We start from the raw sequence: 14,886 nt of genomic DNA, 5'->3' as shown, positions 1-14,886 counted from the left end.
CCCGCCGTATTCTCCAGACGTTGCTCCCTCTGACTATCACTTGTTTCGATCAATGGCACACGGCCTGGCTGACCACCACTTCCGGTCTTATGAAGTAAAAAATTGGATCGATTCGTGGATCGCCTCAAAAGATGACCAGTTTTTTCGACGCGGGATTCGTACGCTGCCCGAAAGATGGGAGAAAGTAATGGCTAGCAATGGACAATACTTTGAATCATAAATGTATAACCAGTTTTTTACAATAAAGCCTCGAATTTCGGAAAAAAAACGGCGGAAGCAAAGTTGTACACCTAATATATTACATTTTTCTGTTCTTCTAATCGATGATACACGTGCGAGTTTGCGTTTCTCTCTTGTAAACTTTACTATATTCCATCTTTCGGCGAATAAAACTACAAACAAAGATCTAACAAAGAAGCCGTATATGCATATATCGTGCAACATAAATCTCGTGAATTAGGTACGCTTCACTTAATAGGAAAGCGCCTATAACATATTCGCATAATAGGTCATAATTTTGCACGCTACACTCTTGTTATGTTTCTCTATATTTTGATCATAGAACACTAAATTACAAATTAGTCGACTCACACTGACAAGCATAAAATTGTACATATAACTAGATTGTTGACTCCCTTATATACCGTGTCAAAGAATGGACTCCAAAAAGTATATATTATACAGGCTATCTGACGCAAGACATACAAAAACATGTATAAAAGTAGAGCACGCCAACCTGAGCACGAAGACTTCTGGTATTTTGCAAACACCCACGTAAAATTTCAAGATATCGTTACACTGACGCTTGCACTCGTGCTCGCGCACAGGAAAATGAATGAACTTGTTTTTTAAAAGAACAAGAAGCTTTACTATTTACAGCAATTCCGTATAATTTTACAAGTTGAATACAAAACTGATACACGTCCGCTCGCAATCGCGACTCGTCGTCAACTCTCTCTTTGAAAAAAAAAAAATTAATAATAAGTTAGGTTTTAAGGTTACTAATCAAAACACCAAGATAATAGGGCCAATGAGAGTAAAAAAATCAGATGGTGGTATGTAAATAATTTAATCCAATTATAATAGTTTAGTAATTGATATATTCATAAATGTTTCGGTTCTTAATTTGAACCTTCTTCAATATTCAATTCTCTATTCGCTCGCATACAAAAATTTCTCTCTTTTATTTATTATAAAATAGCTGTTCATCGCCGTTGCTTAAGCAACCAGCAGCTGAGCAACATCCTTTCTTCTAACAACTGTCCTTCCGCCGCCAAAACAATCCCCGAACGCTCTTCCAGAGCGCGGGTACAACAATATATACTTTTCGTCTATTTTTTGGTAGCATATAGTATAAGAGAATTAGAAGTTTAGTTACATATAGAAATCTGTAATTAGATTCGCGTATATATGAACGTACAACTATGTACAGAACAATATTACGTGCTCTTGTCGCACAGGGCTTTCAAAATTAAATCAGAATTAGCTTTTAGTTCCTGCAAATTCTTCTTTAATTGAATACGCATACTTTCAGGTATACCGGACATTGTCCAACACTCAAATTTCGCGTTGGGAAGAGGTTTGGTGCGAGCACGGAAGAGATAATGAAGGTAAAAATAATCATAGAAGATCGAAAAATTGCACTTGTTATCTTTAAAAAAAGAGAAAAGTTATAAAATAACATAACAGAGCCAAATAATTATGCACTTGGAAATATCATATTATCGTCGTAGGAATTGTTGGAGAAAAAAATACTTAAGACTGGACCATATAGGCCAAACTCCGGTAGGGAAGTTCAATTACTGAGTCCTCGGGACAAAGAAATTAGAAGAGATTGGAATGAGACGAGACTCTACAAGGCACCTCCCTACATCCTGGGATATACCGGTAACATTTAGGATAATATTTAGAATTTTTCTTATAGATATCTTTTCAGCTATAATCAGTGGTTAAACTTCGAAGAATGATGATCATTGAGAGATATCAAGGTAATGATATTATTAGGAATATTTGTATCGTATCCATATCGAGATTTGTATCATGATCAGCCAAATATGGACAAGACGCCATATCGTACCTGTGTTGATTATTAAAAATTAATTGTTGAAAATTAATATGATGATACGCTATGATTTTCATTGATCTGGAGCTAGAGTCGATATTTTGCTGTTACACGAAAAAAATGATACGCGATACAGACGTAGTCAGTCTAGACACTACACTGATCTATATCATGAACCCTTCTTCACACGGAGAATAGGGCGGAAACATCCGCTTTTCTTTTTGTCTGTTGTTTTCCTTTTCACCCACCACCGCCGTCTTCCTTTCTTTCTTTTTTAACGTATAATAAATAAAAATGTAGTTAGCAGCAGCCAACTATACAGAGATATTGTCTACACACACTGAAAACAATGCAAAACTAAAAATACGGGTGTATTAAAAACAAAAAACTTTACTCTAGTAATACATATCAGTTGACTAACAGTTGGCCGCTATAGAGGAAGAGAGATTCTACATTGATTGTTATAGACTCAACATTGGCCTCCAATGCTTTGTGCTGCTCGGGCACACACAGATGCGGATACGGGATATAAATACAGATGGAAAACTAGACTTTATCACGGTATTATGTCAGCGTATCGTATCATGATCGGATACAGTGATACGATACAAATGTAGACTTTATAGCTTCTAGGTATTCACCGCGACCATATTGGACACGAGAAATAATACGCTGAAAAATCTTACGTGCTATTTTCAAGCAAAACGGTATTTAAATGAAAAAATATTTCAGATCACTTGAGTGTATATTTATAAAATACTCCGAAAACTATCATTTTTCTTTGATAGTCAATAAATAGTCGTAAAATTAATGTAATAAAATCAGAATAAAATGTAGAGGTTAAAGAGAAAGGTTGTTTGTCATATTAATTTTACAGCTATTTATTAACTATCAAGGGAAAGGAATAGTTTTTAGTATTTTACAAATATGCTCAAGCAATCTGAAGTTTTCTTTCATATAAATATCTTTTTATTCAAAAAGGCACGTTAAGAATTTTATATGTACATTTTCTCGCCATGAATCAACAGCAGTTCCACAGCAAGGAACCAGGAGCCTTAATCGCGATTAAAATATTAAATAATAATAATATTCATTCACGAAAAAAAACTCTTTATTATACATATAAAAAAAACGCGCAGATGAAACAGACAAAAAAAACAAAAAATCAGTAATGAAACAAAAAAAATAAAAGATTAAAAATAAATAAATAAGAAAGAAAATCTACAGATTTAGACTCAAAAGAGAGCGTTTAAAAGATCAACATTATTTACATGTGTTCGCCGCAATACATAATTTAGAAATGAATTAAAACCATATTAAAAATACTATAGTGCTTAATGCGAAAGATATAGTCTCTTTTAATTCTTTAGTATGAATATCAAATTTAATAAGATCATATATATCTGAACACAATTAACAAGACAAAAAAAATTAATATGTTTAAAAATAAATATTCAGTCTTTTTTTTACAGCAATAACATATTTAATTTATACAATATAAGTTAGTAATCGTAACAAACAATTACTACGAGAATTCTTATATAATATGCTGCCAAAAGTAAAATAATTTATGTATTCAACAAATCACGATCACAAGTAATAATCTTTCATTAAATTTCCGTTGCAAAAAATCGATGTTATTTTCATAGAAAACTATGAGATCAAAAAAACATGAGATAGCGATGAAAAAGTTTACCTTATCGCTTTAAAATACCAATATAGAAACTGAGATTACCTTGGCGCGACCTTCAGTACACGCGATTAGTGAGTACTAATCGACCAACTTAAATCGCTTGTAATTAGCAGTTTGCTTCGCGCGCACAATGGAATCTCCACGCCTATATACATGATGTTCTTTCGAAGTAATAGTAAGCATGAAGCTTTGCAACCAAAAATAAACTACCTCTAACAAGACCTTTATTTACTAAATATCGATGTTAATATAAAAAAATCCTTTCATTTAAAGTAAAAATTCATAGAGATTTTTAATGCGACATATTCCTCTTCTAAGCGATCGTTATTTGAAGAAGCCATCGTTCCGGTTTACCGCAGGATATATTCCAGGCTTCAGCAGCAGGTACGGACTACCCTTCATGAGAGCCGTGGAGGCCGGCGCCAAGGAGTGGCACGAGGCGCAAATGAAGCTGCGAGCACGACGAGACGCGATGAGGGCTCACGCTGAACGTACGGACCCGAGAAATCTTCTGTCCCGGGCGAGAGCGGACAATGTGGACATCGAGATCGATCATAGTCATGAGGGAGACAGAAGGACCTTCGGTATAGTCATCGCATGGTTACGCTTCGGTCACTCATTAATTGCTTCCGGCCCGATGTAGCACTGCAACAACGTTACATATTAACCAAAATAAAAGACTCTCGGTTCTAAAATACCACGACTGCATAAGATTTGCTTATTTCTATTGCAGATTATCATGTCTCACCAGAAAGACCGCCGATCGTCGGTTATACAGGCCACATCCCGGGTGCGAGAGGAGAAGTCGCACTTTCCAAGAGGTACGCTCAGGCCGCCAAGAAAGGGCTGGAACGCGTTCAAAGGGAACGTGAGGAGAGGCTGAACAGAAGTAAGGACATGTCCGCCGTGCAGAGGGTCCTCGACAATGCGTATCTCGACGAGACGGGACAGACACGCGCATAATTCACTTAAGACTCCTGGCCCCTCGCCGCGAAACTCTTGATTCATAACGTCAAAAGCAAGAAATAGACCCTAAAAGTTCTTGCAAAATACGTTGGATTAAAAAGATGTATCCATAAAATCGCAATTGATCGAACGGATTTGTAAAATTATCTTTATTTTGTTCAAACAATCAATAAATAACTGTCAATAAATAATAAGAAACAATCAATGAATAACAGTTAATAACAGTCAACAAATTTTCATTGATACTTATCAATAAAAAATTAATGTGATATGCAACCTTCCTTTTTAATCCAATCTTTTCTCATGATTTCGTTATATTAATTTGACGATTAATTTATTGATTGTTACAGTAAAATGAAATTGTTCAGACTATTTTTACAGATCTGTTCGATTGATTGCAAGTGTCATTTTATAAACATATCATTTTATTCCGATGTATTTTGTAAGAATTTTGACTGTGTATTGCCTCGCTCTACTGATATTATAAATTAAGATGGCTACAGGGAAATTGAAATCTTAATTTGACGAAACTAATTTTTATTAACACTTTGCAATCCGCCGACGGCATAGTGCAATCGCGATTATTTTTATATTCCAGTCTGTTGACAGCACAATGCCATCGCCTATTTGCGCTTTTAATATACTGGAATAAAAAAGCGCGATGACTTCGAATGGATCGCGGACCGTAAAATGTTGAACTTTGATTACTTATAAGAAAATGGAAAACTCGCTGAATATGTAAGATAAATCTCCGAAGTATGTTAGGCTCTTTTTGACTACTTTCAAAGTATGACAATCGAGAAAGAACAATCTAATCTACACTCTATTTTAGATTCTTGTTTACTTGGAGCCGATTTTTCAATAGTAGTTTAAACTCTGTCCAAACACATGAAACACGTGTGAACGTTAGAACAAACTTTAAGGCTCCTTGTATCTCGCCGCGGCTATGTTGAATTTGTAACATCGAGGAACGACATACTGACGAAAGTTACATATCATTTCTAAATAAAGATAAATATAGACGGAAGAGCACTTGAGACTGCTTGAACATACTTGTAAAATTATGCGAAAAAAGTATATCTTTTCTTAAACGATTAATAAATAGTCATATAATAAATAGAGACATGAGGCATGCAGACAAAACAGATCCATTTTATCATTTTACATGCCTCATTTCATCATTTATTATACGATTATTTATTGATCATCAGGAGAAAGGGATATCTTTCGGACAATTTTACAAATATACTCAAGCAAATGCTTTTATTTATATCTATATTCAGAAACGGCACGCGCAATTTTCGTTAGCATGTCATTTCTCGCTTCTGACAACACAAATCTGACATGGACGGTGAAGTACAATGAGCCTTAAATCCAAATCTAAATTGAAACTATTATTAAAAAATCGGTCCTTAGACGACGAACACGTGGGTCGTCAAAAACACACTTGCGCCGTATCCCTAATGCTCTCATATCCATGTAATCGCAAAAATAAATCTATATAATATACGTAAGTTATTTAATATGCTACGAGCTTCCAATGTTCATTAAGATTATGCACACACTTCGCACCTACGCTTCGTACTTAATGCAGAAGAAATACAAATTTTTGGAAATATTTCTACTGGGAAATATCTTCAAAGAAATTGAGAAACGTCAATACGTGCTAGTTCCATTTCGAACGAAATGAACACAGACATACACACGTCCAACTTTCAGAATTTGTGAAATGGATCATAGCCAATGTATAAACAGTTCAAACAACATTACATGATATTATTAGCAAAATTTTACTTATCGAAATGTAACTATGTGATACTTATCTGTATAAATAAAAGTTGATCCGTCTCCTTTTTGATAGAGTAATCACAATACAAATGTATGTATGTATAAAATGGTATAGTTTTTTTAATCGGTAATAAGATAATTACAAAGATGTATAAACAGAATAAATATTTGAATTATACAGTATCACTTAACATAGGTTGGATTATGATAGCTTCTTCTTTACTGTATCATTGACAGTCAACCGCGCTGCGGAAGCCTACTCATTCTCTCTGTTTCCAATTGTACAGTTCTATTCCAACATTCTGTATCCAGAGTTGTTTTTCCATATGATATAGACATCAATCTGGCAAAGACTATCAATGCGTGCAGATTGTCCGCATTTATATTCTCGTTTGAATTTCGCATTTGTACAAAATAATCTTGAACGACCTAAAAAAAAAAAGAGGAGAGCATAAGTATATATATAAAAATATATATTTAAATTCAAATTTTAATTAATATAGAAATATATACAAACTACTAATATAATGTTAATGTAATAACAAAAGTATCGACTATATATATAGATAGTATCAAAAATTAATTATATCGTTTAACTAATATACCTCCGTGATTTGTTCATCAAAGACGAATTCCGTATGTCTTAATGCTTCCAAGTATTGACGAATATTCGCCAATCGATTCTCTTCCTTCAAATATTGAAGCGCAGCTTCAAGCACCTTAGTATATAAATTTTCCGATTCTGCATCAACATTTAAAATAACTTGCATGGGACACTGCAAAAAAATATTTTATTGCCTAATATTTGCTGATCAGATACAATATATTTCATAACGCAAATAAACACCTACCGAAATAAAAGATTTTACATCGGAAAAGATTAACATTGGAATATCCGTTTCGTAATCCATTGTGTAATATTTGAAGTCGTATTTCAGTTTCTGAAACATAAGCAGATCGGAAAGCGCTTTGTAATTCTCCTTGCCGGTCACGGTGAGATCACCGGCAGTTAAGCCTGTCTCATCCAACACCAGATGTGTGTTATCGCTTAATTGAAGAACACCGCTCGTCAATCTATTACATTCATAATCTTTCCTATCAAAAAATGACAAAATTATTTATCGTACAAAATATTTTTACTAATCACATATGATACCAATATTCAATGATACCAACTTACTTTGGAATTAAAGCTAATTCGTTCAAGTTTTCCAAAGTCACTTCTAAGAAGTGACTTTTCTTGACGAATAACGTTAAAAAATTATAAAACGCTTTTGGAAAAGTTCTGAGTTTACTGGCTGGAAAATTGGTTATGTTTAAAGGAAACGCGCCGAGACAGAAATAATCCTTCCTGACATATCTGGAAAAAAAATTATGAAACAAAAAGTTCTATACATATGTGTAAATTTTAAAAAGCAAATTTTCCGATAAAAACATACATGGCAGAGAGCAAATGGCATATTAAATAATCAGCAGCTAAGTGATCTCCAAATAATAATTGACTCAATATTATGTGTAAATCGCCCCTGATGAGCTGTGCTTTGGATATAATTTCCGGAGGATTTGCAATCTCAGATTTGTTAAGCTCTACTATTTTCACTGCATGTAATCGAGGCACCAGAGAAGCTGGCGGATTATGAGTATTTATTTCGGCTTCGTTCATCTCATCTTCTGAAGTATGAATTGTACTTAACATCGGATCTAACGATATAAATCCTACTATGTCGACAACTTGGTTCAGTTTCAAGTTTGTTCCATCATAAACCTGAAAAATATGAATTAAAGCATATAATTTTCTCAGATTGGATTTTTAATGAGGAAAATTCAACTTAGAATCTGCAAAAAATATATTGTCTAATATATATTCTTGCGTATTTCTTTAACAATAGTAAAGATACCTTTACTATGAACATTACTTTTACATTACCTTTACTAGAACAATAGTAACATACCTTTACTATGCAAGCTTTTCCTCCATCAATTGGGATAGGAAAATTCAATATATGATCTTCTGAAACTATACTTTGAACTTTACAATTACTATCACTCATATTTATGTCAATATTATCTCCCAGAACTTTTTCTTTCTTTGCAATTGGCTCTGAACAATCCATTTCCTCTGTATCATTATCATCTTGATCATTTAGAGTTCGTTTACCTGTACTATTGTTGTGTGTTGCACTTGTATGTGTATCAGACTGTTCTACATTTGTACTTTTTTCTTTCACCCACTGGTTTAAACCAGGTATAGAAATCACAATATAAGTTTGCCTTTCTGAGTTTTCATTTTTGTTAGACTCAAAGAATATTTCTTCATGTGGCTGCGTGTATACAAAATGGAGGTTAAAGATCTTGTACAACATTATCATAAGTTTTAAATCTCTCAGAATGAATGTATGCAGTGATATACATGAGATAAGCTATTCTTGAAGCTTCCCACACCTGGACTGCATAATTTTAATATAGACTCTGCATTATATCCAAATTGCTCATATTACAGGAGCCAGGATGAGACATTCAGAGACCTTATTTTCGAAAAATACCGCATACGATATTTCTATGAAAAGCTATAATTCATGTTATGTATATTATAGCTTTTTATTGAAATATCGTATCATATATTTTTTCAAGAATACAGCCCCAGAATACAAAGAACAATAAGTTCATAACAATAAGTATTGAATACTTTATATTGCAATACTTCTACAGAGTCAAAATAAGTAAATTTTAAATATATAAAGAGAATTTACAAAATTTTGAAAGATCTGTACAATTCTTTATTTCTTATAGAAATAATCTAAGAAAACAGCAAAGATATCAAATTATGTTCAAGCCAAAAAAAGAATGATTTTAAAGAAATTATGGTACACAAAGAAAAGTGTGTAAAAACTTCCATAATTTTCAAAATTTTTCAAGTCCTTATGTATAAATAAACAAGACTAAATATAAGAAAATAAAAGATAACTTACCAAGCAACAAGCTAAATCTGTGTACATTCCATATCTAACATTGCTTTCCCCAGTTCTAGTATTCTTTACTTCATATTGTTTAAGGTAGTATTCGGGGTCATACATATCCTGCACCATACCTCGGAATCTTACCAATTGCTTGTCTTTTATATTGTGTAACTGAACATCATTCAATAAAGGTATTTCTTTCAATATATCAGAATTGTCTAAAATTTGCTGACAAGATGACTGGTTTGTAATATAATACTCTGAAGACCAATTTCTCACTTCGGTAGCTAAAAGAAACCAAATATCTTATGGTACAACAAATAAATCATGTAAAAATGAAAAATTTAAAAGATTCATTAATTCGTTGTCCAATTATTTATTGTATACTTTCTATCTTTTCTTCTTTCCCTTTCTCAAAACTCAAAAGTACATTTATTTCATTTCAAATACAAGAATATAAGAAAGTATAATTGAAAAATCAAACTTTATCGCTAATTTCAAATAACTCATGCACTTATTAAATGTAATTATATATACCTGTCATGTTGAAAACGAAGTATTCCAATGTATTGTTAATTACTATACACAATCAATAAGAGTAATTTATACACGTGCTCTCTTTCACAATTCTTATTTCAACGACTGAATTTCTATACTGTCAAAGATATAATAACACTTCTTAACTTTCCCTTTTTCTTTCAATGCTCATTTTCCACAGAAACTTAAAAAAGTTACGATAACGGTAATCATATAATCAGATCTAAAAGATTTCTTCTAAGAGCCATTTTCACTGAAACAGGCGGAAAAACATCGGTTACACGACATTTTCCCGAAAACTAGATGGTAAAATGTTGGTACCAACAAAAACCCCTAAGTAACATAATTTTAATTTCTACGGATTAGTGACAGTTTGTTATTTGACACATAAGGGACGTCTACATTGGAAATAAGCAGTAAGAAGTAGGAAGTAAGAATAAGAAATTGACCAATCATAGTTGATTATTCTTCTCACATTCGACTGTGGTTGGTCAATTTCTTACTCTTACTTCCTACTTCTTGCTATTTACTTCCAATGTAGACGTCCCTATACATATGCATATGTCAAAACGACTCCACAAAATTCATGGACTTGCTACTTCTACAATATCACTAATCCGCAGAAATTAAAATTGTTGCCTAGGAGTTTTTGTTAGTATAACCATTTTCCCATCTAGTTTTCGAAAAAATGTGTAACCAAAACATCGTATCAGCTAATTCTGGACTGCGTTCCAAAGCTCTACTCGACGGGTAGAATAGTATTTAATTGACCAATAAGAATAAAGATAACTAGGATTTCTTTATCATGATTGGACAATTAAATATATTCTACCCACTGAGTAGAATTTTGGAACGCAGCCCAGGGGTCGTACTCTTGAAAAATATTTATACAATATTTCGATAAAAAACTATAATATACGTAACATGAACTAGTTATAGTTTTTCATAAAAATATCGTATGCGACATTTTTCGAGGTCCCAGCTACCTTATTCTTGAAATAGTTGCGTATACATAAATTTTACTGCGCAGGTTTAATCATACCATAAAATAACTGCGCAGTAAAACTAAAGCGTCTTCTACAATGGCAGTAGGAGTAGTAGTAAGAAATAAGCAGTAAGCAAATTGACCAATTCCATTCTCAAGTTTCAAAAATAATCGATTGTGATTGGTCTATTTACTTACTGCTTATTTCTTACTACTACTCCTACTGCCATTGTAGAAGACGCTTTACGTATACGCAACTATTTCAAGAATAAGGGCCCTGGGGCTTTTTGATTCTTGATGGTATGCAAATGAGATACGCATGCGAGAATCTACAGTATACGTAACGTGAACTATACATCTTTGCATATCTCATTCGCATGTCGTCAATCAAGCCGCTGAAAGGGGAGCGTCCCAATGTAGCACGGTACGATTGGACACAACCAACCGATGCAAAGGATTATCTAGTGAATTACCAGGTCGAACTAATTATTACAATCTGTGTCCAATCGTACCGTAGTGAATCGGGTCCATCTTAATCCGATAACCTAGGGAACTTTTTCTCTAAACAATTTATACCACTGCGATTAATCCTATTGGAAACCCAATTGCTACACGTAAACATCTTTTTTGAAGAAAATTTTCTCAATACTTATAGTTCACGTTATATATACTATAGAGTATCGAGTAAAATTTCCTTAAAAAAGACGTTTTGGAATGCAACCCAAATTCTAAACACACTTATAAACATTTATAAGCTTACAGCGCTTACACGCGTGAACGTCCAAAACGAATGCAGTCATCGTCTACCTCTTTATAAATGTAATTTTAAGTGCTGCTTCTTGAGAAGCTTTGTTCGTCGGACGATGGCTTATAACTTAAAAAATGAAGAGGAAGTGAAGGAATACTTGAAGAACTTACACATCGAATACCAGTTTAGCTGCTATAGCGAAAAAAAGCCAGAAGGTAAATAAAGATATCATATAGCACGCAATACCAAATCTAACCTAAAAACTAAAACTGCTTTACGGATAGTGTGCCATCTATTGGGCGATTATTATGAAAGCCTAGATCAAAATTTGGAAAAGGCCGCATCGATATACAAAACGACTTGTGACAAGTATAATTATGGCAGAAGCTGCACGAAATACGGTGATTTTGTGGCGCTCGGTGAGTAACTGTACGGTAAGAAATAATTTTGACTGATAACTAGACATTATTACGATTATCATTCCAGAAGAGAAAATGAAAGTATCGACATTTTTTTTTATCGACCGTTCAATATGAAAAAAAAGACTGCAATTACATTCTCATAAGCACTGCAAGTTTAAAAGGATACATATATTTTTATAAAATAAAAATTAAATTAGAGAACCTCATAAAGAAAAATATTTCACAATTTTACTAATCTTCATAGAAATATGTTGGTCAAGATTAAAATTACATTATGTTGATATCAACATCAATTAAATAAAAAAAAACATTTGAAAAATCCATTATATGAGGAGTGAACCTCTAAGCAAACTGTAGATCACATTTTTTCAATGCTCTCATTACGCAAAGAAAGTGACATTTTGAAAGTAAATCTATTTTAATTACAGACCCATTTTATTCGATAACAGATATTGTATTCACTGAAAATATAAAAGATTTCCTCCTATCGGAGGAGTTTTTAAAAAACATAAATAGAATAATTTAAAAAAAAAGCTTGAACCAATCCATGATTATAAAATATTTCTATTCATTTACAATAAAAGTTCACAATAATTTGAATTACAATACTCTCACACTATATTTTTTGGACAACAGACAGACTTTTGGAATAGGAATCCTTATTCAAAACTGATAATAAGAAGTGTTTTTAATTTTTCAATTTCTACAATTGCTCTAAGATTTTGTAAATACATATTTATATTTGCTCTTAAAATACTTTCCTAAAAATATATAGTAATATATATCTATATATTTGGTATTTGATTCATTGTTTCTAACCATGATATTTATCAAAGTACACATATATATATAGGTATGTTAAATAATTAAAAAAATTTTTTTCTAATTATGCAACTTCCATAAAACTCTCAATTATTATAAATATTTTGTTGATTGAAACAATGAATTATATTTCTTTTAATACTGTCCTTAAGAAAAAAATCTATTCACAATTATTCAAATGTTCTATAGATAAGATTGATCTAATAATTCAATCGGCACATTATATGTTCACTATATAATATATTGAACACACACATACACAGACATATAACTAAAGTTATAAATTCAATATCACATGTTAAATAACGTGAAAATTAGTGCAATGTTGTCATTATAGTATAGTTAATGTTAAGTAAATATTATATATTATGATCTCACCTTTTCTAAAAAATATACAAGTGTATATATATATATATATATATATATATATATATATATATATATATATATATATATATATATGAGATTTTATAATTCATTGATGTGACAGACATATTATCATTTTAATAATATCTACTATAATATATTTAATAATATATTATCATTTTAATAAATCATAATAGCTACAAAAACAATCTAGTCTGTTAATAATTGTGAATAAAAAAAATAATATACATATAACTAATATATGTTTAAGATATATTTTTTATAGTGATGCTACATTATATATATTTTTTTATTTTAATTTTTTTAATTTCTAGTAAAGAGAATATATGTTTTTATTTTCTAAATTATATAGCAACAACTAAATATGTCAACTGGAAATTTATATGCATTATAATATTCTTTTTTCTGTTTCATACAGGTAAAGGTTGTAAGAAGGACATACAGACAGGATACAAATATATGTCGAAAGGTTGTGAGTTAAACGATGAATATGGCTGTTTGCATGCTGGTATATTAGGCACATCTAAGAACGATATAGGAGAGAAAGACAGGGCCACGCAGATTAAGACGGGTGTCCAACAACTGAAGAAAGCCTGCGATATGTTCAATTCGGATAAAGCGTGTTTCTACCTTTCGGGAATATACTTGGCTGGCCTAGAAGGCATTATCGACAAGAACTATAAGGAGGCATATAAGCTATCTTTGAAGAGCTGCGAGTTTGGCAATCCGTATGCTTGTGCAAATCTGTCGCAAATGCACAAACGCGGAGATGGTGTACAGAAAGACGACGCGCTTGCCGAGATCTTCCAAAAACGCGCTTTGAAACTGCATGCAGAATTAAAAGCTGTACAGCCAGAATTGAAGTTCCATCAAGGCGTGAATCCATAACACTCCTTGATATTAGCTGCTTAAGACGTGATTTTTGTTGCACGTCAAACTGACGTTGCGTTGTACGATGTGTCTGTATGTAAGTTTTGAAAATGAATATCAACTGCCAAATTTCAACATACACATCTGTTGCCATCGTGACGTATTCGAGTGTCCGTAGCATAAATTGTTAATTTAATCTGTATTACAAATATATGTTATAATTGTTTTACTGATTGTTTTATTTGATCAGATTTTCCTTGTGTGCAATCCTCTGAGTCAAATTTATGTTACAAATTAATGAATTTCAAAAAATATTTAGAAAAACTCACTGGTAAGACTCTTTGAGTTATATCTATAATAAAAAATAAAGAATAGAAGTCTGGCTAATATATATGAGGTGATTGATATACAATCACCTAATTAAAGATTGCAATGCTTTTCTTCAATAAGTTTTGCAAATTCTCTTATTAGATATAAAATGTGTTATGAAACTCATCAAGGAAGTGTTGCAACATGTAATGTTATGCTGAGAAACAATTAAAGTTAACACCGCACCAGCATTAGCGTTGGTATGCATGAAGCACGTATATGTGTCGGTGTGCACTAACGATATCGCACCAAAATGTCTTTGATTTCATCATTAAAGGAT

The 14,886-nt window shown here is 32.2% G+C and overlaps 3 protein-coding genes across 4 annotated transcripts in view; 2 read left to right on the top strand and 1 right to left on the bottom strand.

Annotated features, from left to right (window-relative positions):
• Positions 1–6,570, top strand: part of LOC116840520 (UPF0605 protein GA14893-like) — a 27,945-nt gene extending 21,375 nt beyond the window's left edge. For both annotated transcript variants that reach the window (XM_032807349.1, XM_032807341.1), the window contains 4 exons: positions 1,535–1,610; positions 1,734–1,887; positions 4,115–4,339; positions 4,489–6,570. In XM_032807349.1, the coding sequence (XP_032663240.1) occupies positions 1,605–1,610; positions 1,734–1,887; positions 4,115–4,339; positions 4,489–4,718 (615 nt within the window). In that variant the 5' untranslated portion in view covers positions 1,535–1,604 and the 3' untranslated portion in view covers positions 4,719–6,570. The remainder of the gene's footprint in view (positions 1–1,534; positions 1,611–1,733; positions 1,888–4,114; positions 4,340–4,488) is intronic.
• A 33-nt stretch (positions 6,571–6,603) lies between these two features.
• Positions 6,604–10,329, bottom strand: LOC116840513 (mini-chromosome maintenance complex-binding protein). The gene is made up of 8 exons (XM_032807327.1): positions 10,004–10,329; positions 9,479–9,753; positions 8,462–8,830; positions 7,949–8,274; positions 7,690–7,869; positions 7,361–7,604; positions 7,115–7,285; positions 6,604–6,938 (listed from the first exon to the last, which is right to left on the bottom strand). The coding sequence occupies exons 1-8, from the start codon at positions 10,008–10,010 to the stop codon at positions 6,747–6,749; spliced, it is 1,764 nt and encodes a 587-aa protein (XP_032663218.1). The 5' UTR covers positions 10,011–10,329; the 3' UTR covers positions 6,604–6,746.
• A 1,236-nt stretch (positions 10,330–11,565) lies between these two features.
• Positions 11,566–14,466, top strand: LOC116853849 (cytochrome c oxidase assembly factor 7 homolog). The gene is made up of 3 exons (XM_032835130.1): positions 11,566–11,951; positions 12,021–12,155; positions 13,786–14,466. The coding sequence occupies exons 1-3, from the start codon at positions 11,852–11,854 to the stop codon at positions 14,253–14,255; spliced, it is 705 nt and encodes a 234-aa protein (XP_032691021.1). The 5' UTR covers positions 11,566–11,851; the 3' UTR covers positions 14,256–14,466.
• Positions 14,467–14,886: the final 420 nt, after the last annotated feature.

Source organism: Odontomachus brunneus, unplaced genomic scaffold (genome assembly GCF_010583005.1).
Source record: "Odontomachus brunneus isolate Ranch 3 - 2012 unplaced genomic scaffold, Obru_v1 Obru_scaffold_001, whole genome shotgun sequence".
NCBI lineage: Eukaryota > Metazoa > Arthropoda > Insecta > Hymenoptera > Formicidae > Odontomachus > Odontomachus brunneus.
This window is presented reverse-complemented; position numbering and strand designations above follow the sequence as displayed.

What these genes read in the sequence shown, in the direction of transcription:
- LOC116840513 (XM_032807327.1), bottom strand. An exon ending in GAATTAGCTTTAATTCCAAA is followed by an intron (nt 7,605 to 7,689) that starts GTAAGTTGGTAT and finishes ATTTTTTGATAG; the next exon opens with GAAAGATTATGAATGTAATA. An exon ending in ATGTAAAATCTTTTATTTCG is followed by an intron (nt 7,286 to 7,360) that starts GTAGGTGTTTAT and finishes ATTTTTTTGCAG; the next exon opens with TGTCCCATGCAAGTTATTTT.
- LOC116853849 (XM_032835130.1), top strand. Translation starts at nt 11,852, where the DNA reads ATGGCTTATAACTTAAAAAATGAAGAGGAAGTGAAGGAATACTTGAAG. An exon ending in TAGCGAAAAAAAGCCAGAAG is followed by an intron (nt 11,952 to 12,020) that starts GTAAATAAAGAT and finishes CTTTACGGATAG; the next exon opens with TGTGCCATCTATTGGGCGAT. An exon ending in CGGTGATTTTGTGGCGCTCG is followed by an intron (nt 12,156 to 13,785) that starts GTGAGTAACTGT and finishes TGTTTCATACAG; the next exon opens with GTAAAGGTTGTAAGAAGGAC.